The 26252-nt window shown below is 38.3% G+C and overlaps 3 protein-coding genes across 4 annotated transcripts; 1 reads left to right on the forward strand and 2 right to left on the reverse strand.

Annotated features, from left to right (window-relative positions):
- Positions 1-503: 503 nt before the first annotated feature.
- On the reverse strand, positions 504-1962 carry LOC113468780. The gene is made up of 4 exons (XM_026825965.1): positions 1645-1962; positions 1037-1322; positions 548-685; positions 504-516 (listed from the first exon to the last, which is right to left on the reverse strand). The coding sequence occupies exons 1-4, from the start codon at positions 1736-1738 to the stop codon at positions 504-506; spliced, it is 531 nt and encodes a 176-aa protein (XP_026681766.1). The 5' UTR covers positions 1739-1962.
- A 1054-nt stretch (positions 1963-3016) lies between these two features.
- On the forward strand, positions 3017-13060 carry LOC103512524 (glucose-induced degradation protein 8 homolog). Of its 2 annotated transcripts, XM_008477289.3 has the most exons (7): positions 3017-3181; positions 3547-3671; positions 4273-4469; positions 4926-5123; positions 9001-9142; positions 11696-12545; positions 12661-13060. In XM_008477289.3, the coding sequence occupies exons 2-6, from the start codon at positions 3557-3559 to the stop codon at positions 11740-11742; spliced, it is 699 nt and encodes a 232-aa protein (XP_008475511.1). In that variant the 5' UTR covers positions 3017-3181; positions 3547-3556; the 3' UTR covers positions 11743-12545; positions 12661-13060. The 2 variants fall into 2 exon arrangements, with proteins under 2 accessions (XP_008475511.1, XP_026681769.1); XM_026825968.1 differs by lacking the exons at positions 3017-3181; positions 3547-3671 and adding an exon at positions 3929-3977.
- On the reverse strand, positions 12192-18841 carry LOC103512528 (arginine-glutamic acid dipeptide repeats protein; the record flags this gene model as incomplete). Its single annotated transcript, XM_026825967.1, is given in 7 exon segments — positions 12192-12538; positions 12654-14128; positions 14272-15006; positions 15130-16232; positions 16406-17088; positions 17347-17503; positions 18718-18841. Coding segments are annotated over 6 exon segments (2847 nt in total), but the record flags the coding sequence as incomplete, so codon positions are not given.
- Between the last annotated feature and the right edge of the window lie 7411 nt (positions 18842-26252).

Genomic DNA, 26252 nt, shown 5'->3' on the forward strand with positions numbered 1-26252 from the left:
ATAGGACTTATACTTTACAAGGAATTATAACGGCGCCGCGAGCGAAATTTTTACAAAACAATGTTGAAAAGACAGAAAAGCCCAAGGTTCATTAAAAGGTGACGCTCTGGATCTGGTGGTATTTTTATGACATTGGGCGGTACACTAGGACCTGAAGGTCAAAACTGATCAAATTCTCTTTATACTTTGCGTTTGGCATGTTTTGATAAATTTCGCCCAAATCTGGAAAGGCGTTCAAGAGCTTTCACATAAAATAATAATCGTCCAGTTAAAACAGTAGAAACTCCCTTCGTTGGACTTACCTAGAACATGTTGCAATCCGCTCCTGGCCAGTCCTCGGGTATCAATCTCCTCCGTGATCTTCCCCTCAACCTGATTAATCCACTCGGCCGAAATATTCATCCAACAGGAGGCCAGATAGGTGTACCGCGCCAAATGTGGCCACCGCGGTGTGAGCAAGTTTTTAAGAAAAATGTCCAAATCCTGTACATCCCAATTTTCCTTCAAATAAAGTTCCTTTTTTCCTTCCAACAAGTGTGGCCACCGCGGTGTGAGATGGGTATGTAGCCGCTCTAGCACCTCTATAGCGAGGCCGATGCAGTTCTCATGTGGCCGGAATGTGGGCCGGTAGCCAGCGTAGAATGTGTGGAAATCGAGACCGGACCGTTTGTAGTCTTCGTAGAATCTGAGGATGAAAATATGATGCAGAATCATTCCATCATATTTTCATAGGCCAACTATGGCTTCCGAGGACAGCAGCTTTTTCATTTAATGGTCATATTGGTCATCGTTGGGTACTTACCACATTATTTCTTCTCTTCCTATTTCTTTTCTTCTGCTTCTTTGGGGGAAGCTCTTCCTATTTCTTTTCTTCTGCTTCTTTAGGTACCTAGTCCTACTTCCATGGCCCTTGTGGCCTCAGCGGTTTCTGTCTCTAGATACCTAACTCTGTCTTCTGCTCTTATTAAATTTCTTCTAGTACCTTGACACAATACCTACACTATTAGGAGAAAGCCTGATGATTGGTATCACTCACTGTAAATAGTTATCCACCGAGTTGTAATGAATATTTTCCAGGACTTCTCTGTGTATTTGTCCAATACGTTCGATTAGATCCTCAAGTTCGCTTTCGCTGGTCAATTCCATTGCTCCCTCCCCCTCTCCCCATACAGGAGTGGGGAAGTACTTCTCCTCCAATGTCTTCCCCTCCACTTTCCCTCCTACAGGGTGGCTCAAGTCATACCCATCTGTGAGGAATCGACATCCCAACTTGGTCACTGTGCCTTGAGATTCGCTTTCGTTGTTGAGGAAATTGGGAGGTCCTGGAAATTTCGAGGTCGGTGAATTTGATTTTCCTTGAAGGGTCTACACCACAGTCTACCGAAATCGACTGGTACCCATACAAAGTAGTCTAATCCGTTTGGTGTAGTCAAATTAGTCTAGACAATGTATTGTAGTCTAAACGCTTTCCTTCACTTAGATAATAGGGAATAGGTAACACCTAGTAGGTTGGTACAATGGTAGGTAGTGTAGGTACCTACTGCATACAAGAATAATGAGCTTCCAGGATAGCTAAGGTAATATGTCCCGCATACTAGTGTACCTATAAGGTACCTAACAGTCTAATTAAATAGTTCTACATACCAGAGTACAGATAGATGGCAATGAGTGAGCTGCAGATCAAAACTAAAATACTGAGCATTGTAACAGAAGAACATCTTTTCAAATAGACCCACATTTAAACTGATCAAAAGTAGGTAAAATATAAAACAATAATCTCCTTAAGGTAGGTAATACCTACTTAGGATTAGTAGGTAAACTACAAAAAGAAATTCTTCCCTTCTCGGTAAAAAGAGGAGGAATAATAGAAAGTAAAAAGAAGAGAAGTAAACAATTTTTGGGTGACTTTTAGAACCGAAAATAATTTTATTTCTAAATCTACCTATGAGAGGAACGAGAAGAGTGATGAGTAGGTAAAATATAAATGAGATAAGAAAAACAGTTTGAAACTTTTCCACTCATTATTGAACATGATCTACGGTTCAAAGTGTAGGTAAATACTTACTCACAATGTGTTAAATCGGCATCACTGGCTGTTGGTTACATCCATACTTGCGTGACAAAGAGACATTACCAATGTTGGGTAGGTACTCATACAGACCTAGCGAACTTAGATACCTACTTAGGTACCTATCTACCGACTGTTTTTGAGAAGATACCAACCTATCTACCTAATAACGACCAGACACTAAGCGCGCGGTAGGAATCTAAAAACGAAATTCTAACATAGGTAACAGTTTCACCAGCCTAGTTATCTTGAAAGGTAGTACACCTACTACACTTGCCTTGTAAGCGCTTGGTTCCAATGCGATTCCTGCCCGGAGCGAACTTTTATTCTCAAAGGGAATGGCTGGCTTTCTCCTACACTTCTCTTTTCGATTTTGGATTGATTGATTGATTGATAAGACCTCCGTTGTTATCTCGGTATACAGTATATCAAACTTTTTTAGAGGTTCCTTCTTCAGCAAAAAAAAGAGGGTGGGGTAATTTATGAACACCCTGTAGTGTAGGTAGATAGGTAGGTACATCTTTTTGAAACATCCTGTAAAAAAATGGCTTCACTTTTCAAGAAAACGCAGACGCTACTACATTTCAACCTCCTTGAGCGACCTTGGGCGGAATGTTGAAATATTGCAACTTCACATCGATAAAATAGGGCACCTATTTTGAAATATTGCAACTTCACTTCCATAATTTTTTGTTTATTTTTTACAACTTTTGAAACGGTGAACAGACACTCATTCACTTGGACATTCGTTCACCATTGTTGCCAGACTGGATTTTTGCTCAGCGTTTCCGAAAATTTTCGAAACTTTTGTTACTTTAGTGATTTGATAAATTTTGATAAAAAGTTACAAAAGTATCAGATATTTCTGGATTTATTCGTTTCTTCTCAGGAAAATTGAAGATCTAACGGTCCAACACCTATTTTGAAATATTGCAACTTCACTTCCATAATTTTTTGTTTATTTTTTACAACTTTTGAAACTTTTGTTAGGTACTTTAGTGATTTCATAAATTTTGATAAAAAGTTACAAAAGTATCAGATATTTCTGGATTTATTCGTTTCTTCTCAGGAAAATTGAAGATCTAACGGTCCAATACCTATTTACTAGTAGTGGTAAGTTCTCAACTTAGTTATCTGCGTAGGTATCAGGAGAAAGTGGAACAGCCAACATGCCTATCAATGATAGATTGTGCCATTTTCTTGTTAGGAACAAGCTGGGAAATCAGGAGAACTGGAGAACCACCAGATCCATGGTCTAGTGTTGAAAGACACTCTTTATGTGCAGATGTATGAAAAATGGGTAGGTAAACAATGTTGACATGACATTACAATCTTGGTGCATATGACCAAGAAGTTGACAAGCACCACTTGAATATATTAGATGATAGATAGATAGACACTACAATCTCTAGGGTTCTATATAGGTATGTAACTTCCAGTTGATCTCTTTCTTACAAGGCTTACTTACCTGATTGCAGAATATCCAAAATGAGTCATGGAGCAGAGCAGTCATCATCCGAGAAGACTTGGCTCAATAAACTGGAAACAATTCATATTCAGAGATCTGACATGAATAAACTTATCATGAATTATTTGGTGACAGGTGAGTAGGTTCTAGTGGTTGAGTGAACTGTAGAACTCACCCAGTTAAAAAACTAAAGTTACTTACTACCTAAATTTTAGATACTGAATTCCATGAAGTTTCAATTTGATTTATTGAGTAAAAGTAACTCAAGCATGAATTGCAAGATTTGACATGTTCTTACATACAAACAGGGGTCTCAAGTGAGATGAAAGCATGCCAAAAAGGCTTCAATGGGGGTCTTAAAAGCCTAAAAGATTACTCAGTTCAGATGTGCCCTGATGAGATCTGACATGAATAAACTTATCATGAATTATTTGGTGACAGGTGAGTAGGTTCTAGTGGTTGAGTGAACTGTAGAACTCACCCAGTTAAAAAACTAAAGTTACCTACTACCTAAATTTTAGATACTGAAGTCCATGAAGTTTCAATTTGATTTATTGAGTGAAAGTAACTCAAGCATGAATTGCAAGATTTGACATGTACTTACATACAAACAGAGGTCTCAAGTGAGATGAAAGCATGCCAAAAAGGCTTCAATGGGGGTCTTAAAAGCCTAAAAGATTACTCAGTTCAGATGTGCCCTGATTAATTGAATTCACAACTTGATTTCTTTTTCCAGAGGGATTCAAAGAAGCTGCGGAGAAGTTTCAACAGGAGTCTGGTATCACTCCGTCACTGGATTTGAACACGATGGAAAACCGCATTATGATCCGAGATGCTATTCAGAATGGACGTATACAGGAAGCTACAGCTTTAGTGAATGAACTCTATCCCGAACTTCTTGACAATGATAGATATATCTACTTCCATTTACAGGTAACTTGTGATTCAGTAAATTGTAATATTCACTCAGAAAAAGATTCCCTAAGGCCTGATTGAGATTACAATTTTTTGAGCAAATGTTCCTATAGGTGTTGAATATACTTGATGACAAATTTCACCAAAATTGGACCACCTACCTAATCATTTGGAAGTTACCTACCTACTTACACCTACTGCAAAACAAAGAATTTTTATAGTCCCTGATGGTATAGAAGCCCCAAAATTTATTCTGAAAATTTCTTTTATGTATTGAACATTTTCATAAAATTTCATCAAAATCAGACAATTGGTTTACTTATGAGTTATGGTGAAACAAGCAAATAAACAGATAAACTGAAGGAAAAATCATGAAATTAAAACTTAGAACTCACTTCCTTCATTCAATGTTTTGTACAACTTAAGTATTTATTGTTTTACACAACTCCTCCACATTATACATCTGTATTTCAGCAACTTCACCTGCTAGAACTCATCCGAGAGAACAAAATAGAAGAAGCTTTACACTTTGCTCAGGAACAACTGTCTGAGTCTGGACAATCTGATCCGGATATCTTGAATGAATTAGAGAGAACCATGGCACTGCTTGCATTCGGTGAACCCATGAACAGTCCATTTGGTGACTTGCTCAACCAGGCACATAGACAGAAGGTAGGCACTCATTCATTCCAACAAGCTACTTGAGTTTGACCCATTCTTAGCCACAAAGAAAATTGAATTATTTGTGTTAAAGCTGAGAGTCCCATCACCTTCACAATTTTTTGTGGACATCAAAGCATTACCAAAAGCCTCCTTTACTAATACATTAACTCTATTTTTTCCCCTCCTTTATACTCTGGTAATGCTATAACTGGGTTGAAAATTATGTACTTACCTACTCCCTACTTGTACTTAGGTATTGTTTTCACATTAGCTCTAAGTATACTTTGTATCTAATGAAACTGAGTACATAATCCCCGAAATCCAAGCACTAAGCTGGAAAAACTTCAATCCCACTTTGAATTGGAAAAATGTTTGAAAATTTACGGTAGCACATTGGGTTTGAACGAGAAGCGTAGGTAGGTATAGTAAATTCAGAAAAGGGCCACCCTTGGCCCCATCGGGCCTAAATCAGCAAATTCTTCAATGTGCTAAAGATGTTTCATGGTAGGCTGGTTACTCTGGTTAGCCATCAGTGGTAATGCCCTAGCTTGCCATGCAGACTCTCTATGGTTTGACCCCCACGATTGACAATAACTTTCATCTCGTATAGCGATTAGGTACAACTATTTCAAGGCTCACTTTCCGGTTTTCTCGTGTTGACCCAGTGTTGAGTGCCCATCTGCTCTACGGTATGGGCAATTGGGCATGCTACGACACAGACCCGTCAAATACGATGTTTCATCGCTAAGGAAAAGTATATTTTTCTATTCTAGTCTATTCTATTCTTACCCCAGGTTCGGCGGCCGACGCTTGTAGAATTACGGTATGGGCAATTGGGCATGCTACGACACAGACCCGTCAAAAACGATGTTTCATCGCTAAGGAAAAGTATATTTTTCTATTCTAGTCTATTCTATTCTTACCCCAGGTTCGGCGGCCGACGCTTGTAGAAACTCATTGTTCCAAGATAACGTACAAATCAGTCCTAAAACAAAAAGAAAGCAAAGCATTGGGCATAGGTTAGATTTAGATCTGGGTAGGTTAGAAAGATAGGTGTATTAGGTAAGATTCGGAGTCTGACCTCCAGTAAAGGAGAAAAATGAAGCTCAAGGGGGGGCCTCTAAATACGGCAAATGTTCTAAAGATTTGTAATGGTCTTAGTAAATTTACAAAGAGTATGAAGAGAAACAAAAAGAAAGCAAAGCATTGGGCATACATAGGTTAGATTTAGATCTGGGTAGGTTAGAAAGATAGGTTTAATAGGTAAGATTCGGAGTCTGATCTCCAGTAAAGGAGAAAAATGAAGCTCAAGCGGGGGCCTCTAAATACGGCAAAAATGTTCTAAAGATTTGTAATGGTCTTAGTAAATCTACAAAGAGTATGAAGACCGTAACCCGTGGACGACAAAAGAGCTCAAGTATATTATAATGTACCACACGTTGCATACACACTAAGATACCAGGCGTTCATACAAAATGCCTCTCAGCACTCGAGTTTCGGTAAAGGCGAATTCCAATGAGTGATGTTCATAATTAATATGCTTATGCACCTACTTTTAGCAAATAAACAAATTCCTACATCTTAATGGACACAATCACAGAGACCTACATAGATAATTTAGGTAGGTACTAAGGTATACAAGTTAATGAAAGATTATTTGAAATGTACGAGTTAGTATGAAGACCGTAACCCGTGGACGACAAAAGAGCTCAGTATATTATAATGTACCACACGTTGCATACACACTAAGATACCAGGCGTTCATACAAAATGCATCTCAGCACTCGAGTTTCAGTAAAGGCGAATTCCAATGAGTGATGGTCATAATAATTATGCTTATGCACCTACTTTTAGCAAATAAACAAATTCCTACATCATAGTGGACACAATCACAGAGACCTACATAGATAATTTAGGTAGGTACTAAGGTATACAAGTTAATGAAAGATTATTTGAAATCTACGAGTTTAGGGTATACCTAGGTAATTCGTCAGTAATTTTTCATCTGTCGGTAATTCGTCAGTATTTTCTTTCTTTTGTAATGCTATAGAGGTAATCCATCAGTTATTTTATATTTTAGACTGATCGGTAAATCTCTGTGCTGTGGGAGGAGTATGCTTCTGTGAGATAGCATGACACCAAATCAGTTATTAAACAATTCTTCAAGCTCAATGGAAAAGAAATGAGACACTTGTACGAGTTTACCTATGCATAAATGTCAACCACCCCTGACTTCTGGAAAACTGGTTGGTGCTATAAAATTATTAATTCTTAGTATAATAATATTATTTATGAAATAAAATAAATAAATCAATTGAAATCGATCTTAGTAGTAAAAAGTAAGAAAAGTGGTTTTTCCCTACAGCTATGTCATACTAATTATCTTGATTATAATAATTATATTTTATGCATTTAGGTATCTACCTAGGTAGCCTATTACCTTTTCACTACAGATAGATAGGTAGTTATGTAGGTATACCTACTTTGGAATCTGGTTGAATTTATTTGAATCTGTAAAAGACAAGAAACATTAGTAAAAAAATAATAAAAAAAAAAAATCTGACCAGATCCCGTCATTTGATTGACACGGTAAGAGCTCTAGATCCTGAAGCTCAAGGTTGCCCGTTCGACCCCCGGGGTTCTGGCTGACATATCACGACCCGTTTCCAGTTCAAATTTACACTTTTCTTGATCGAGTTTGTGATACGTCAAATTTTTATTAGGATTTCAGAAATGAGGGGAAAGACAAATTGCCATTCGAGGCGGTGTGATTGAACAAAAGACCATGGTCATAGTGATTTTATACCTTATAAGTGCAGGGTATACCTAGGTAATTCGTCAGTAATTCTTCATCTGTCGGTAATTTGTCAGTATTTTCTTTCTTTTGTAATGCTATAGGTAATCCATCAGTTATTTTAGCCCGATTGGTAAATCTTTGTGCTGTGGAGAGACATACTATATATAATGGGAGGAGTATGCTTCTGTGAGATAGCATGACACCAAATCAGTTATTAAACAATTCTTCAAGCTCAATGGAAAAGAAATGAGACACTGTTTGGTGAAAGAAGAAAGAGAACAACAATAATTTTAACTGTAGGTATTACCTAGGCCTGATTTGAGTGCGAAAAAGAAAAAGAAAGTGATTGTTTTTAGTCCATCCTTCCTTTATTAAATTACAATAGTAATAATAAAAGGTATAGGGACGGACTATTGTATTCGCTTCGTTGTCGTCTATCTGTCTGTTCCCATAGAAGTACTTATTTAAACCTGGTCGACCTATATATCAAATTAAAGGTCTTTTTACCAGGAACATGAAAGTGGTGGTGCAAATTTTGTCCAGAAAACCATAAAACCAAAAAAACTGGTTTTTGGGGGTGACTTAGAGTTAATTGAGTAATTGTGGTAAGTTAATTGAGTAATTAATTTGATATATATAGGTCGACTAGGTTTGGATAAGTCCTTCTATGGGGACAGACAGACCGACCGACCGACAGACAGACGACACCGAAGCGAATACAATAGTCCGTCCCTTATACCTTTTTATTACTATTGTAATAATTAAAGGAAAGGGACTAAAATCAAATCAAGAATAATAATAATCTGAATATTAAACAAATTAGGTAGGTACATAGGTACTGATTTTCTTTAATCACGATCGAATAACTCTGGTAATGCTATAACTGGGTTGAAAACTATGTACCTACTCCCTACTTGTACTTAGGTATTGTTTTCACATTAGCTCTAAGTATAAGTATACTTTGTATCTAATGAAACTGAGTACATAATCCCCGAAATCCAAGCACTAAGCTGGAAAAACTTCAATCCCACTTTGAATTGAACCTGGGACCTCTAGTGTACTTCACTTCCAATTTCTCCCCTCTTACAGGTGGCTAGTCAACTAAACACAGCCATATTGAAGATGGAACATCACGAGAGCACCTCACCCAGACTACTGAACCTACTCAAGATTATCCTGTGGTCTCAAGGAGAGTTGGACAAGAAGAAGATTGAATACCCCAAGATGGTGGGTACCTTCCTTCCACATGATGACATTATGCTATGTTATCCAAATATCCCCGTATAGTGCCCCTAACCCTCTTAATGTTGTTAACTTACCCATAGGTAGCACCGCTGTTCCCATAGAGTTCCAGATTCAGGTCATAGTAGCTTTCACTCTTGCTGCAGTCCACTTCATCCAGCCTCTCACACACTCTGGTCTCCTGGTCAAACACAGTACCATTGAGACATAGGAACTTGATATCTGCCACTTCTCCTGGAAAGGAGAAACACCATGAAGGAAAACGAAACTTGTTAGGAACAGAGTAGAAGACACAGAAAGGTAACGAAACAGTAGAATTAAGAAAAGACATAAAACGAAGAAAGAATACACTAGAAGACAAATAATACAGTAGAATACAGAAAGAATATGAAACTGGAGAAGACAGAAATATTATAGATAATGAAAAAATAGTCGAAGAAATGATACAGTAAAGAAAAGACAGAAAATTATATTAGAGTAGAAAATGTTTAAGTAGAAAATTAGAAATGCCATGAGACGAAACCAGTCCGATACAAACCAAGAAGTAGGTAAGTGAAGAGTGAACTAAATACTAAATAGTTAATTTTGTCATTGTCATCCCTACATTCCCTACGGGAAAAGCCAGCCGCATGCAAATTGACCATATTTTCACCCATTCGAATACCAATGACGCCCAACGTTCTTTAAATTCAGAGATCAATCGGGAACTTGTATATGGAACATCAAAAGTAACAACTAAGCTCGGTTACAGGGCAGTCACCTACTATTGAAGGGTAGGTACCTAAGTACCTATCATCAATTTGTTCTGATATTGAACCCAACTATCAACTGACCACTGGATAATTATAAAATATTATACCTACAAATACATACCTATGTACCTACACATATTTCTATATCTGTTGTTATACCTACTACTATGTGACCTTATCAACGAATACCTATACTATGTTCAAATTAATAAGCTTGATTAATCAATGAAACAAAGAGATACCTTCCTATACCGTAATGCAAATAACATAATCATCTAATCAATGACATCAAGAACAATATGGCATTGGATATCGCAGGGTTACCTCTGTGATGGATATATCGCAGGGTTACCTGATCTCACTACAAAGTTATTATTACACCTGCTGGTTATTATACCTGCTTTAGTACGTGTGATTGCCCTAAGCTCTGGGCAATTTATGACAAGCAGTGTCACGTGATGACCTCTCAAAATAGGTATCATAGGTTCTAGAGTAGGTATACCTACCTATGTATTAGGTAGTAGCGACCAAATACGTAGGTATGTGTAGGTACTTGATACCGTCTGCCCGATTGGAAGATACCCACTACCTTAGGCAATGTCTGCCATAAAAAGAACAGTTGGAAAAGAACAGGAAACACTTTTCTGTTGCTTGGAAAATTTTCACTACCTGCATTTTCCACTCATTTCAACGCTTTAAGGGAAAACCATGTAAACAGAAACGTGGCGTAGGTAGGTAGGTACTGTGGAAAGTGGAAAAATCCCAATATGAGAGGTCGTGATGGAAACACTCCAGAAAGTCAAATCAAATCAAATCATGGTATCTTTGTGGTAAAGCAGAGAGCTTTCTCACAACTTTGTGGGTGTCACAGTATTACAGGTCTTTCATTTACTCAATCATCATATTTATTATCGCTCGTCTCTTCGACTTGTAATGCCGCCACTGGTCGCTACTCGATTAAAGTAGCGCTAAACACAGCCATATTGAAGATGGAACATCACGAGAGCACTTCACCCAGACTACTGAACCTACTCAAGATTATCCTGTGGTCTCAAGGAGAGTTGGACAAGAAGAAGATTGAATACCCCAAGATGGTGGACTTCTCATCTGCTCGTCTAGACTCTGCTTATACCGAACCCAAATGACCTGGTTCCTGTCCAATGTGCGTTGTTTTATACTATCGACCACGCCTTTGTTCTATGAAGAACTTTGCAATTAGCACTTCGGAAAAGGTATGCCATAATATGATAGGTGAAGTGTAGGCGATGGTGGATGATGAAACAAATAAGGCGCTGGATTTGATGTTCTTTTATTTAACACCAAACACACTACAAAAGAAATACCCAATAAGTGGACTGTATTAATATAATTACAAAACACAAGTTTTACGCCCAAGTGGCGGAGTACTGAGACAAATATTAATAACTTGAAATAAATGTTCTTCCTTTGAATCCCGAATAAGTACTTACTTATTAATTAACCCGGACTCTTAAGAGTCTAAACCCGATGTCTCTTGGACAAAATATTATTACACAAAATATCAATGGAAGTAGTTCACAGAAAGAACAAATAGAAGTTATTCACCCGCGATCTCTATATGTAGTTATTTCCCGGAGATCTCAAATAGTAATTATTCACACAAAGTCAAAGCAGTTGTTGTTTATACAAAATCCCGTCAAGTAGTGATTCTAGAAAGCCCCGTGCAGGGAGAAAGAAGATTCTCATTACCACCCTCAACCCTTAGTGTAAAGAGTGGTGGAACCAATAACCAATCACTTCTTACTCCCTAGACTTCTCATCTGCTCGTCTGGACTCTGCTTATACTGAACCCAAATGACCTGGTTCCTGTCCAATGTGAGATGTTTTATACTATCGACCACGCCTTTGTTCTATGAAGAACTTTGCAATTAGCACTTCGGAAAAGGTATGCCATAATATGATAGGTGAAGTGTAGGCGATGGTGGATGATGAAACAAATAAGGCGCTGGACTTTAACACCAAACACACTACAAAAGAAGTACCCAATAAGTGGACTGTATTATTATAATTACGAAACACAAGTTTTACGCCCAAGTGGCGGACTACTGAGACAAATATTAATAACTTGAAATAAATGTTCTTCCTTTGAATCCCGAATAAGTAGGTACGTACTTATTAATTAACCCGGACTCTTAAGAGTCTAAACCCGATGTCTCTTGGACAAAATATTATTACACAAAATATCAATGGAAGTAGTTCACAGAAAGTAACAAATAGAAGTTATTCACCCGGGATCTCTATATGTAGTTATTTCCCGGAAATCTCAAATAGTAATTATTCACACAAAGTCTTGAAAAGCAGTTGTTGATTATACAAAATCCCGTCAAGTAGTGATTCTAGAAAGCCCAGTGCAGGGAGAAAGAAGATTCTCATTACCACCCTCAACCCTTAGTGTAAAGAGTGGTGGAACCAATAACCAATCACTTCTTACTCCCTGCCTCTATCCCTTTTACCTTGGGGATCTGACGGTTCCCCTTTGAGCCGTCAACATGAAGTGCAAACTCTAAGGCCAGCCACTCACTACCAGGTAGACCTGACAGGCACCCGAGCAGGTATACCTGACACCTGATGAGTTCACACACTATCAGGTAGACCTGACAGGTACGACTGAATAAACTCTAAGGCCAGTCACTCACTATCAGGTAGACCTGACAGGCACCCGAGCAGGTATACCTGACACCTGATGAGTTCACACACTATCAGGTAGACCTGACAGGTACGACTGAAAAGGTCCGAATGTCGGGTCTACCTGATACCTGATGAGCACACACTATCAGGTAGAACTGACTCTTATCAGGTAGATCTGATCAGATGGCTGGCCTTAGTGTTAGTGATATGATCAGTTCTCAACAAAAAATTTTGACATGATTGCTGACTGCTGACATAGTAATGTAATATGAACGGTGAACAGTAAAATCTTACAATTTTGGGTGATCATTTGTTACGTAGGGTAAATCTAAACTACTTTGAAATTCAAAGAGACTCAAAGCAATATGCCTAGAGAGAAAAGACTCTGGGAACTTAATTTGTGTTGTACTGTACAGATTGTGAAGATTGTAAATTAATTGTTTATCATTAGCTATTAGGGATATTAGAGAGATTTCGTAATTCGCGATGCTTTGAGTTGATTTGAATTAATATTTATTTAGGAACTTTGGTCTTTTAGGGGAAAAAATAATAATTTTGAATCGTTAGAACGTTAGGTTCTGTAAAGTAGCTCTATAAGTACATGATTTTACTATTTTACATATTTAAATTTTGTAGGTATTTTCTTTCCGTATTTTTACGTGTTTAATTTTCCAAATAAAAATAAATTTATTATATCCTTAAAATAAAATAGTAAAATTTGTGTAAAATACTTTCTTCATCAATCTTGTCCACCGTGGGAAGTGTTATTTCTTCTGGCTCATTATTATTATTATTATTTTATTTTTATTTTATTTTTCCTTTGAGGCGCTTTAACTCTGGAATACCAGGTCCCTTTCAATAGTAGAATAGGTAGGTACTTAATAATTAATAAAAGAAACAATTGAAATAATGAAATCAAAATATTTACATTCTGAATTAAACTAGAAATTGCTTTATTATCAACAATATTAACATAGGACACAGCTAACATCTGGCGTGTTGGATAATTCACCGTTCGGCGCATAAGCTCTTAAAGCAAATAACGGAGCATCAAACGGTGACTTATCAAGCACGCCTATTATACAATGCAAGAATGTGAAAACAAAATTCGAAGCAAGGCACCCAGAATGAGGAATTTTGAAGTTTTGTATTCTGAACCAGTCCATAAGGTGTTCTGAGATTGAATGCCGCTAGATTAGTAGCCTTTGAAGAAAAAGGATTTGAAGGGAATATAAGGATATAACAAAGAGATTCAAATGATTCTGGGTGCCCGCTCAACTTAATAAATAAAAATATGGCAGGAGAGATTTAGTTTTTTTTTAAACAAATAAATAGCCTAGAAGGCTCCAATCAATTTTTATCGATGATTGGGAGTGAGAATGAAATTCAAAAACTTCTGTAAATAGGTACCTACGAAATACACTTAATGACATGGAAGGTCTCGAAAATGTTGACCAACACAAAACATGTCCATAAAGTTTTCCATTGATACAACAATGTACCTATTGTTACTAGTGTTGATTGGTGTTCACTATATTCTGCACTATTCTGTTCACCAGTAATCTTGGATTAGCATGGAAGGTCTCGAAAATGTTGACCAACACAAAACATGTCCATAGAGTTTTCTATTGATACAACAATGTACCTATTGTTACTAGTGTTGATTGGTGTTCACTATATTCTGCACTATTCTGTTCACCAGTAATCTTGGATTAGATAGCGTGCTGATTTCTTTCAGCAGTTTAAACGTCTTGGATTTACTTTTGAACTGCACGACTTTAATTTTGCTGTTCAGTTCTATAATGTTTACCAAGTCCTCCTGTCTAATTGATCCTTGAGTCTCTTGCTGGAGTTTTATGTACAGCGGTGTATCCAGGAGGAATTGGGTTTCTATTAGGAATATCAACATCGCTGTGGTATTGAAACCCTGCACATGGCATTGTCGACAGAGCTTAATATATCGTGTGCCTATAAGTTTCTTGGTTGGACTAGATAAAGGGATTTTGAACTCTAATGTTTCGTTACTAGGCAGGAATTCATTGTACAGATCTTTGTCTGTACACATCTCGAGTGAGAAGTCAGTTCCCCCCAGGAAGTCGTTCGTATTATTTGAAAACCAGTCTTTAGTATCATTGATACTCACCTGAGTCTTTGTAGACGCTCTACTCTTCAACCTTTGCAGTAAATCTCGTATGGCCTCTGCTTTTGACGTAATGGAACCAAAGTAATCTTCCTGTACTTGTTTTCTCCTTGGTAAGTTTTGTCCAATCACTAGATCTTCAGATATGTTGATCATGTCAAAGAAATGTTGGGCTTTACTAGTTTTAGTTTTGTTATGCTTGCTAGGAACTGCCGTGCTTGGAGTGGTTAGAGGACTTGTGACTGGTGCAGAGTTTAAATGAGAATCATTGAATAAAGTGAATGCATAGTATTGGTAATGGTCCACATTGAGTGATATTGGAGGATTTTGTGTTGTAGTAGGAGATGTTGAAGGTGTTTCATCAATGTTTACACTCATAGAATGAGAATCATTGATTAAAGTGAATGCATAGTTTTGGTAATGGTCCACATTGAGTGATATTGGAGGATTTTGTGTTGTAGTAGGAGATGTTGAAGGTGTTTCATCAATGTTTACACTCATAATGGTGACTTCTGTTTCAGGAGTGGTTGTTATAATAAGAGGGGACGATAAGGTAACAAGTGTTGTGCTTGATTTGTTCATAGGAGGTGGAGTTGGTGGTGTAAGGATTGGGAAGGTAAAGTTTATTTCTTGTTCAGTTGTTGTTTCTAAGAATTCGTAATTAGTGGTTTCCTTGCTCGGTGATCCTTCTATCTCAGCCTCAGCAGCTTTGATGTCTTCTTTCAGCATCAATAGTTTCTGTCGTATCTTTGCCTGACGTATAGGGTCCTCGTATTTCTTCTTGTGTAACATTTTCAACAGTGTCTTGTACTTTTTCTTAATTCGTTCGACATCTTTCATATTTCCCTTGTTTTCAATGTTCCTTCTTTGTCTGTCTAGCTTAGGAACATCTTTGTAGAAAGGGTCTGGCTCAAGTTCTTCTTCCAGATAATCTTCATATTCTTCCTCTGCTTTGTAATCTTCCTCTAGAGGTTGTGATAGATTAGAAGTGGTGGTCGTGCTTGGTTTCAATGTGCTCGTAGGAAAATATTTACTCGCGTTGAAAGCTTGTGGGGGGTTTGTGTGACTTATGGCACTTTGGTTCCTAGAGCTGACTGTGCGCACAACTGAAGATGTTGAACTTTTCGACAGCACGACAGACACAGCTGCTGGGGTAGTGATGGAAGTTGATACTGGGGGAGGGGGAGGCTTCTCAGGGAATGTCAACACTTTTGTGTCATGATTCGCCACGGCTCTTGTGAAGCCATGTGCTCCAGGATGTTTTTGTGGTGGATTATCATTGAACCTGAGCTTAAGTTGATGTAGGAGGAAGTTGGATGGAGGAGCAGGTGGTGGTGGAGGGTTAGTGTCCTGATGAGATATGGCAAATCTATTTTGATTGTGTTTGTAGGCATTGTATAGAGGGCGGGGTGTGGAAGGTTGACTTTGTTCATAATCCTCGACAGAATATTCTTCATCCTCATCTCCAGGACGGATGTTCTGTTGTTCCTCACGGAATGATTGCTGGAAGTTGGAGTTACCAAACGCTTGAGAAGATCGTATAGTAGAGGTGAAGGGAGGAAGAGGGGGGAGGGGTTACGGGGTGTGGAAGGTTGACTTTGTTCATAATCCTCGACAGAATATTCTTCATCTTCATCTCCAGGACGGATGTTCTGTTGTTCGTCACGGAATGATTGCTGGAAGTTGGAGTTACCAAACGCTTGAGAAGATCGTATAGTAGAGGTGAAGGGAGGAAGAGGGGGGAGGGGTTGTTTCGTTTTAGGCAAATTGAATGGGAATGGCTGTGGTTGTGATTGCTGCTGCGGGGACTGCTGCTGTTGTTGTGACTGGGGTTGTTTATGTGTCTGAGGTGCCGGGAAGTGATGGTTCGTGACTTGAGGTGGCTGTTGAGGCAGAGACGCTGCATGATTGCCACCTTGGAAGTTGTGTTGCGAGTTGAGTACAAAGCTAAGTGGCCGAGGACTCGTGGAGAATGATACTGGACTAGAGAAGCGCGGGGGAGGAGGGGGAGATGGGGACTTGACTGGGCTGGGTGTGGATGGTCTTGGTGAAGCAGGCCTCTCATGTTCTTTGAGACTCTCTTGGAAAGCATTATGAAGTGCTAGCAAGGCGGCTATAGTCTCAGGAGAGCTGGTAGGGTAAGGGATCTGTGCAGGACGGGGGGAGGTAGAGAGGCGAGGGCGAGGGGTGGTTGTAGTTGAGGTAGAGGGGGGTGTGGGGTCTGGTGCTGGTTCTTCCATTTCTTCATATTCATCTTCTGGTTGAGCGGGTTTACTATTGGGCAGTGGTTCTGTCTTACAGTCCTCCTCATCCTCCACACACTTATCATCGTCATCAGTAGATACAGCAGGCTCCTCCTCGTTCTCAGGTTGAATTCTGAAATCAGGTAAAGGGTGGTTCAATTAGAACTTATTTTATCTCATGATGAACCCGAAACTACCCCAGGGTATGATATATTGTTGAGCCGTTCGCTTGGGGAACAGGAGTGCGCGGGGTAAATCCGTCGCATCGCTCAACATGTACCTATATATTTGTTCCAAATTTCAGTACCTTCCTTCCACATGATGACATTATGCTATGTTATCCAAATATCCCCGTATAGTGCCCCTAACCCTCTTAATGTTGTTAACTTACCCATAGGTAGCACCGCTGTTCCCATAGAGTTCCAGATTCAGGTCATAGTAGCTTTCACTCTTGCTGCAGTCCACTTCATCCAGCCTCTCACACACTCTGGTCTCCTGGTCAAACACAGTACCATTGAGACATAGGAACTTGATATCTGCCACTTCTCCTGGAAAGGAGAAACACCATGAAGGAAAACGAAACTTGTTAGGAAATAACAGAGAAAGGTAACGAAACAGTAGAATTAAGAAAAGACATAAAACGAAGAAAGAATACACTAGAAGACAAATAATGCAGTAGAATACAGAAAGAATATGAAACTGGAGAAGACAGAAATATTATAATGAAAAAAATAGTCGAAGAAATGATACAGTAAAGAAAAGACAGAAAATTATATTAGAGTAGAAAATGTTTAAGTAGAAAATTAGAAATGCCATGAGGTGGAACCAGTCCGATACAAACCAAGAAGTAGGTAGGTAAATGAAGAGTGAACTAGTTAATTTTGTCATTGTCATCCCTACATTCCCTACGGGAAAAGCCAGCAGCATGCAAATTAACCAGATTTTCACCCATTCGGATACCAATGACGCCCAACGTTCTTTAAATTCAGAGATCAATCGGGAACTTGTATATGGAACATCAAAAGTAACAACTAAGCTCGGTTATTAACCCAAGCATTTACGAGTACTTCGTCAAAAATCCAAGTCCCCTGATAATAGACCGAGCTTTTAAAGGTTATCTCTCTCTCAGGTCACAATCTAATGATTGGTTTGTATCACAGCCGATAAGTTTTTCTTCTCCACTCATCTCTGTCTTTTGTCATTCTCCTCATCTCTTTAAAGGTAATACCCAGTGGCGTAGCGTGTATGGCGGCCATACAACTCAAAAGTTCACTCTAATGCCCATAAATATCAATAATCTCTCTCTCAAGTCACAATCTAATGATTGGTTTGTATCAGCCGATAAGTTTTTCTTCTCCACTCATCTCTGTCTTTTGTCATTCTCTTCATCTCTTTAAAGGTAATACCCAGTGGCGTAGCGTGTATGGCGGCCATACAACTCAAAAGTTCACTCTAATGCCCATAAATATTAATGGCATGTACTGTGATAGGACTTGGTAGACCTGTGCATGAGCCCAACACGCCCTACACTTGAATTTAGACCACGCTACGCCACTGGTAATACCTAAGTAATAAGAGAGCTTTCAAAGATATGGAACTCACCTTTCTGTCCTATGGTACACACGTGGACAATGGCATGTACTGTGATAGGACTTGGTAGACCTGTGCATGAGCCCAACATGCCCTACACTTGAATTTAGTCCACGCTACGCCACTGGTAATACCTAAGTAATAAGAGAGCTTTCAAAGATATGGAACTCACCTTTCTGTCCTATGGTACACACGTGGAACATTTGGCACCCCGTCTCCACATCCGCATAGTAACCTCCTATGACTTTACTCTCACATGAGAAGTTGGTTTCCGGCAAGTTGTCAAAGTCGAGGTACTGGAATGAAAGGGAGAAAAATGTTGGAAAATTTACGGTAGCACATTGTGGGTTTGAACGAGAAGAGTAGGTAGGTATAGTAAATTAAGAAAAGGGCCACCCTTGGCCCCATCGGGCCTAAATCAGCAAATTCTTCAATGTGCTAAAGATGTTTCATGGTAGGCTGGTTACTCTGTTACCTTCCACATGATGACATTATGCTATGTTATCCAAATATCCCCGTATAGTACCCCTAACCCTCTTGATGTTGTTAACTTACCCATAGGTAGCACCGCTGTTCCCATAGAGTTCCAGATTCAGGTCATAGTAGCTTTCACTCTTGCTGCAGTCCAATATACCTACCTATGTAGGTAGTATCGACCAAATACGTAGGTATGTTTAGGTACTTACTGTCTGCCCGATTGGAAAAGATACTCACTACCTTAGGCAATGTCTGCCATAATAAAGAACAGTTGGAAAAGAACAGGAAACACTTTTCTGTTGTTTGGAAAATTTTCACTACCTGCATTTTCCACTCATTTCAACGCTTTAAGGGAAAAACCATGTAAACAGAAACGTGGCGTAGGTAGGTACTGTGGAAAGTGGAAAAATCCCAATATGAGGGGTCGTGATGGAAACACCCCAGAAAGTCAAATCAAAAAATCAAATCAAATCATGGTATCTTTAAAGCAGAGAGCTTTCTCACAACTTTGTGGGTATCACAGTATTACACGTCTTTCATTTACTCAATCATCATATTTATTATCGCTCGTACATAATTTTACCATTTAAAAATATTTTATGGATAGCCATAGTTACTTTTTTCATAATTTTATAGTTTATAGTTGAAAAAAATAAAAAATACAAAAAATAAAAAAAATAAATAAAAATATGAAAAATGATTTTCATGTAGGTACCTACATTATCATGATGTATTTCACTCGGAAAAGATCAGAACTCAAAACTGACCCAATGATGTTATTACGGTATTTTTCACTCGGAAATGTTCGGAACTTACCAAAACTGACCCAATGATGTTATTATGGTATTTTTCACTCGGAAATGTTCGGAACTTACCAAAACTTACCCAATGATGTTATTATGGTATTTTTCACTCGGAAATGTTCGGAACTTACCAAAACTTACCCAATGATGATATTACGGCATTTTCAATCGGAAATGGTCGGAACTTACTAAAACTTACCCAATGATGTAACTATGGCATTTTTAACTCGGGAATGACCCAAACTTACTAAAACTTACATAATGATGTTATTATGGTGTTTTCTCACTCGGAAACCACCCGAACTTACTAAAACTTACCCAAAGATATTACTATGGTGTTTTTCACTCAGAAATAACCCAAACTCACCAAATGATGTTACTATGCCTATTTAAAGTAGCTACTCAATTGTCCTCACGAGGCTAAGTGCACCACAAACTCGTCTTTCCGTCCTGAAAGTGAAGAGTAGGAAGACAGAATACGAGAAAGCCACAGCCCTTCGATGTCTGTTTAGGGTAAAAATCCACCCCGGGGCAAGAAAGCGACCTAGCGCTTACAAGGCAGACGCGCTACCGTCCAAGTTAACTCAGCTGACTGATTTAATTTTCGGTGAAAAGGTCTAGGTCAACAAACTCCAAGCACAGAGCCGAAAGTGGAGAGAAGGAAGACAGAATACGAGAAAGCCACAGCCCTTCGATGTCTGTTTAGGGTAAAAATCCGCCCCGGGGCAAGGAAGCGACCTAGCGCTTACAAGGCAGACGCGCTACCGTCCAAGTTAACTCAGCTGACTGATTTAATTTTCGGTGAAAAGGTCTAGGTCAGTCCACTCAGACGACTTTTTAACACCACGGTTATCAGGTGTCCCCTCTATCAGCTGATATATAAATCTAGCTTTAACTTATCAGCTTATCACTCTGATGTTATCAGTAGGACTGACAGATGAAAGGTTTTGTCCCTGACTATTACTGAGAGTGGGTGTGTCATTAGATGTAATAAATTGGAACCTGGCCGCTAACTGGTTTTTATGTGAATTATATATCAGCTGATATATAGGTAAATCTAGCTTTATCTTATCAGCTTATCACTCTGATGTTATCAGTAGGACTGACAGATGAATGGTTTTGTCCCTGACTATTACTGAGAGTGGGTGTGTCATTAGATGTAATAAATTGGAACCTGGCCGCTAACTGGTTTTTATGTGAATTAATCTAGATTAGTTCTTTTATTCGATATAAATACTGTCAGGTTTTATATTGTTAAAAAAAAAAAATCTAGTTACATTTCACGTACTCTCTGTTCACAAGATAAATGAATCATATCCTGTGAAAGAGGTCCATATTATGTATATTGCTATTATTGTACCTACGAGATATATTGGATTCAAGCAACAGCGTCAAAATGGTGTTGGATATCAAATCCAAGGATCATTTAAATAATTTATATTATTCTAGATTAGTTCTTGTATTCGATATGAATACTGTCAGGTTTTATATTGTTAAAAAAAATCTAGTTACATTTCACGTACCTACTCTCTGTTCACAAGATAAATGAATCATATCCTGTGAAAGAGGTCCATATTATGTATGTTGCTATTATTGATACTAGTGGTTGACCTGTCCTTTGTACGGGATCAGTGTGGCATAAGAGTCATAACTTTGAGGTGCTGCCATTTTGAATCGGGATGGAATATGACAAATTTAAATAGCCTATGTCAACCTCAGTACTCTTCTCAACAAACACAAATTTCATCAAAATCGGTCAAGCCGTTTTTTCGTGAAAAGAGGACAACAAAAGGTCCATCAGAGTAACAGCGCCGTACAGAGAGACATACATTTACATGTTTCTGTGTATGCAATATGCAACAATTTAGTCGAATTTCGCGTTATTTTCATAGTATAACTTCTCGCTGTTTCTTATTTTCAAAAAATGTTATATCTTTTTCTACGTTCCTATTGAAAATTAAGAGGTTCTCTAATTTTATTTATCAAGATTACAGATCCATATTAACAAACATATTGATATTGATAGTGTTAATTGTTAGTAGCGACCTATTGATATCTTGTTGGCACTGATAAATCTCAATTGATTAGAGTTCCCACTTTGACAGGAACTCCAAAATGGTAAAAGTGGCGCTAATTAAGCGCTTGAGCGCAAGGTGGTCAAGTGTAAATCAAGCGCCAATGCCAGGACGGAAGTTGGATTTTCTTTGACAGGGTTGAACGTTTAATGTCACTGTCTGCTAAGGTTTTTAGTGACAGAGGGGTTTACCCTCCATTCGTTGATAAGCTACCCACCTCTTCGCATCTCAGGCTGAGGGGGGTTGGTAAAAGCCAGCAGCACGCGATTGTCCACATGATCACCCATCCGGATTACAACCACGCCAAACGTTGATTCACTACAGTGACCAATCGGAAACTGATGATTTTGGTTTACGTTTTTGTTTTGACCAATAGATCACCACCGACAGAGTAATGCTCTGATAGGTAGATAAGACTATGCATGGACCTGAATTAAAGTAGCTCCATTGAATCCATGTTCCATGTAGTACGTTTTACTACACTAATGTAATAGGTACATTACTACTAATGTAGTCAAGGCAGTAGTAGCCCACAGCTATAGGTAAACCTGGCCAATATGTATCGAGAGTGTGATCCAGAAATCTATATTAATCTATTGGGTATTCTAGGTTCATTCATTTAGGAAGAGGTTTAGCCCGGGGGTCTGATCAGCTGTTCTTGTATATTGTAGTGTGAGGTTGGTCAGTATCGGATGGTTTTTTACAGTCGAGGCCCATATGCAAAGTCGTTCCTAAGAAAAGGCCCAATGATTTACGCACATCTCCTGAAAGTGCTTTGAAAAGTGCTTATTTTACTGATTGTTATTAAAATTGCTTTTTCTGATCGTTTCGTCAACGTCAACCGAGAGCTTGTTCTTTTTTTCCCTACCCTTTCTCTTCTCTTTTATCCTTCTCCTCATTTCTTATATTTCTCCTCCCTTTCTACCCTTGAACTCTATGGGTCCTTGAATAAGTAAAAGGTGAAGGTTGTGGGTCATGGTAAATATTATGTCATTATAAGTATAAGGAAAGGACCATGTCATTCATTATCTATATGTATAGGTAATAAGAGGACTTCCCCGGAGTTGAGGGACTCTGATATCAACGAGAAGTTCAAGAACAATGAAATTAATTGTGTATGGACAATTAATAGGTAGATAGGTACTAGTTTGAGGTGTCCATATTACAGGTACCTATAGAGGTCAATGGATCAAACTCATTTTCTCATTCACCAGAGTAGGTAAGACGATACCTAATACCTAACTATGTATGTACTTGTACTTACCTAGTTATTAATCTATTCCTTAATTTTATAGCAAGTAGGTACCTTTGTATTGTACGATACCTACTATTAGGTGTACCTACTTATTGTTTTAGGGCAGTCGTCAACCGATAAGGCAGACGTCAACTAGAAGGTTCGAGATCGATTCTCGCGAACGGCGGAGAATTTAACACAGTTTCACGACATGTAACAAGATCAAGATCAACCCATTATGGACAATTTGTACATAGTTAATATGAATTTGAATTATTTGAAATATGCCTTGGACGTAACTTCAGTCTCACTAAAATTTAATCAATCAATTAAATAAATTTCAATTCTATCAATGGAGTAGATTTTTAATTCAATCAAAACAAAATTCAAAGCTGTCACCGTATTAGGAATTGATCAAGTGAAGTGATAGGTATATGATGTGGAATGAAGTTTAGAAATGTGGATATGAGTACGAATAAAAATTAATTGTGTATTGTCAGGGGCGGGTGGTGAGATTTAAGCTATAAAATGCTGCGATAGAACCACCATTATGTGAGGAACACTATCCAGCACAGCATTTTATGGTCTAGGTGTGCAATAAGAAAGGATTTTGCGAAAATCTAAACCGATCCTGAGATATGATCAATTTTTGATCGCTAAAACCACAATGATGAACTAGCAGGATGAACTAGCAGCTAGTCACTGTATAACTGCCAAGGTCTTCAGTGGCAGGAGTTTTACAAGCTACCCGTCTCGTTACATCAACTCAGCTTGAGTGGGGCCAAAATGGTCTCTCTGGTCACCCATCCGGGTACTCACGAAAAATCTCAGATCCAAACCTTAGAATTCCAATCCGGGATTCTAGGTTCAATTTTCGAAAATATAAAGTTTTCAGTGGCGAATCACGAAATAAGTAGGTAATAATCTAGAATGGAAATTCGCTAAAATTGCTAAAGATGGAATTTCTTCTCGAAATAGGTACCTACTCGTAAAATGGAGGATGTTTTTCGGCAGAGCTAGGGGGGAGATTCCTCTGGAGCATTGACTCCAAAATACTTTCAATCATTTCAATAACATTCATGGAATTTGCAGACAAGTATGAAGTACGCCAGGGAGGATCCTCACACATCTGACATTGCTCACAACAAGTACTCCGTCTCTTACATAACAATCACTACCATAGGAATCAACACTGAGCTGCCTGTCCATATGACAAGGCGCAGAGCAGAAAAACCAGTTTCTTGTTGATTTGCACTTTGAATTTTTTTTTCATGTCTAAGGAGCGCGGTAGCGCTCCGCCCCGCCAAGTCAAGAAAGTTTGACCGCGCTACTAGAGATATTATACGGAATTTTTTTTTCATGTCCATGATTTACGTGGCTTTAGATAGTAAGGTACCCAGTTAGCACGCAAGCTTACATCCAGGGGCTTGATTTTGACAGGATTTCTAAGTCTAACGTCTTAAACTTAAATCCAGTCCGAACTACAAATGATGGAAGAAAACGGATTGCGTGTGTGTGTTCGGGCATGAAAGTAGACCACGTTGAAAAAAAAATTCAACGCGTAAAGGTAAAATATATTACATTTGTAAAACTAAAAGTCAAGAGTTTTTTTTATTTATTAAGTTATTGAAAGTTTTACTAAGTATTATTTTGGTCTTACCTATTATAAAGCTTTTTTTTACCAAATAAAATGTACGAAATAACAATGATCCTATTTGTTTAATTATTTTTGTTATTTTAAAACTGTTTTAATTGTTTTGTACCTAATAAAATAAAAATATCATGTCGAAATTATATTTGTAAAAGTTATTATTTATTTATTTATTTATTTTTCTCATCAGAATTTATTAATAGCCTGGATTTGGGTAGGATTGAGGCATTCTAAATCCAGCGTATGCGCGCGCATTTACCTGGATCTAGCATTAAAATCAAGCCTGGATCCAAGCATTCAAAATCCAGCGTATGCGCTGGATGTAAGCGTGAATTAGGCTGGATGCAAGTGTGTGCTTTTTACGTCTACATCCAGTTGGAGGACATCCTGGAACAAGGGCACTTTCACGCTTAAATCCAACTATGTAGTAAGTGCATCTAGGCTTGCAGACTGGATGTCATCCAACTTACACAGGTGAATTTGTAAGCTTGATTCGAGCCTTAACTCCAATCGTGTGGGCTGACTGGGTACAGACAAACCAAAATTTTAAAACTAAAAAAAAAAAAAAAAACAGGTACCTATTGCCTAGGCATATTTCCACAGAGAAACCTTCAGTTCTCAGTATAAAGATACCTATTTGGATAAAATTTCTATCATGGAAACTGAACAGATAAAGGAAGATGTTTGCTTTTAGAAGTGTTCTAAAAAATGTAGTTTAAAGTGTGCAATTTAAAAGAGTGCTTAAAAAAAGGAAAGTCTAGCTAAGTTACATTAAACAAGATTAGCATCTTGCCATGCAACTCCAAACAGATAAGAGACAAAAATACAATCGGTACTTAGTATTTGATCTTTGACACCCTGAATTATTTACTCATTTGTAGTTCACTGTCCAACCTTTTATTTAAGTTGCAAAAAAAAAATGCACAGTGAAAACCCAAAGTGCAAAAGATTTTTGTTTTTTGCACAGTGAAAACCCAAAGATACCTACCCAGTGAACCCCAGTGTTTAATCTATTTTTCAGTCCATTTATTTCTTCTTTCCCCCCAGGTGTACTAGTATGTAACTAGCAAGCTTCTTTCAACTTCAATTACCTATGTCATGAAAGAAGAGATCATGGGGATTGTATTAATCTGAGGGAAACCAGAAGTAATCGTAGTACATCAACGTACCAAAGGACCAAATGGTAGTACCAAAGGAGGACCTAGTATCTGTGGTAAGTACCTAAATAATCAAAGCTGACATTGAATAAAGGGAAAGCTATTTATTGCAGTTGCTTTGAAATAAAAATGCTGGGTACTTGTTCAGACATCACATCACAAATTAGCACTGACCAGTGCTACAGACCAGTCCCCCCTTGTCTGGCTAAAGCACGTTAAACAGAGAGTAGACTAGCCAGTGGCGTAGCGTGGTCTAAATTCAAGTGTAAGGCGTGTAGGGTACTAATTTCCATCATCCATGCTCTTCATG

The sequence above is a fragment of the Diaphorina citri genome, unplaced genomic scaffold (assembly GCF_000475195.1).
Source record: "Diaphorina citri unplaced genomic scaffold, Diaci psyllid genome assembly version 1.1 scaffold847, whole genome shotgun sequence".
Taxonomy (NCBI): domain Eukaryota; kingdom Metazoa; phylum Arthropoda; class Insecta; order Hemiptera; family Psyllidae; genus Diaphorina; species Diaphorina citri.

What these genes read in the sequence shown, in the direction of transcription:
- LOC113468780 (XM_026825965.1), bottom strand. Translation starts at nt 1,738, where the DNA reads ATGTGGGTCTATTTGAAAAGATGTTCTTCTGTTACAATGCTCAGTATT. An exon ending in TGCCATCTATCTGTACTCTG is followed by an intron (nt 1,323 to 1,644) that starts GTATGTAGAACT and finishes CGAAATTTCCAG; the next exon opens with GACCTCCCAATTTCCTCAAC. An exon ending in TCGGTGGATAACTATTTACA is followed by an intron (nt 686 to 1,036) that starts GTGAGTGATACC and finishes TTTCATCCTCAG; the next exon opens with ATTCTACGAAGACTACAAAC.
- LOC103512524 (XM_008477289.3), top strand. Translation starts at nt 3,557, where the DNA reads ATGAGTCATGGAGCAGAGCAGTCATCATCCGAGAAGACTTGGCTCAAT. An exon ending in ATATCTACTTCCATTTACAG is followed by an intron (nt 4,470 to 4,925) that starts GTAACTTGTGAT and finishes TCTGTATTTCAG; the next exon opens with CAACTTCACCTGCTAGAACT. An exon ending in TGAATACCCCAAGATGGTGG is followed by an intron (nt 9,143 to 11,695) that starts GTACCTTCCTTC and finishes CTTACTCCCTAG; the next exon opens with ACTTCTCATCTGCTCGTCTG.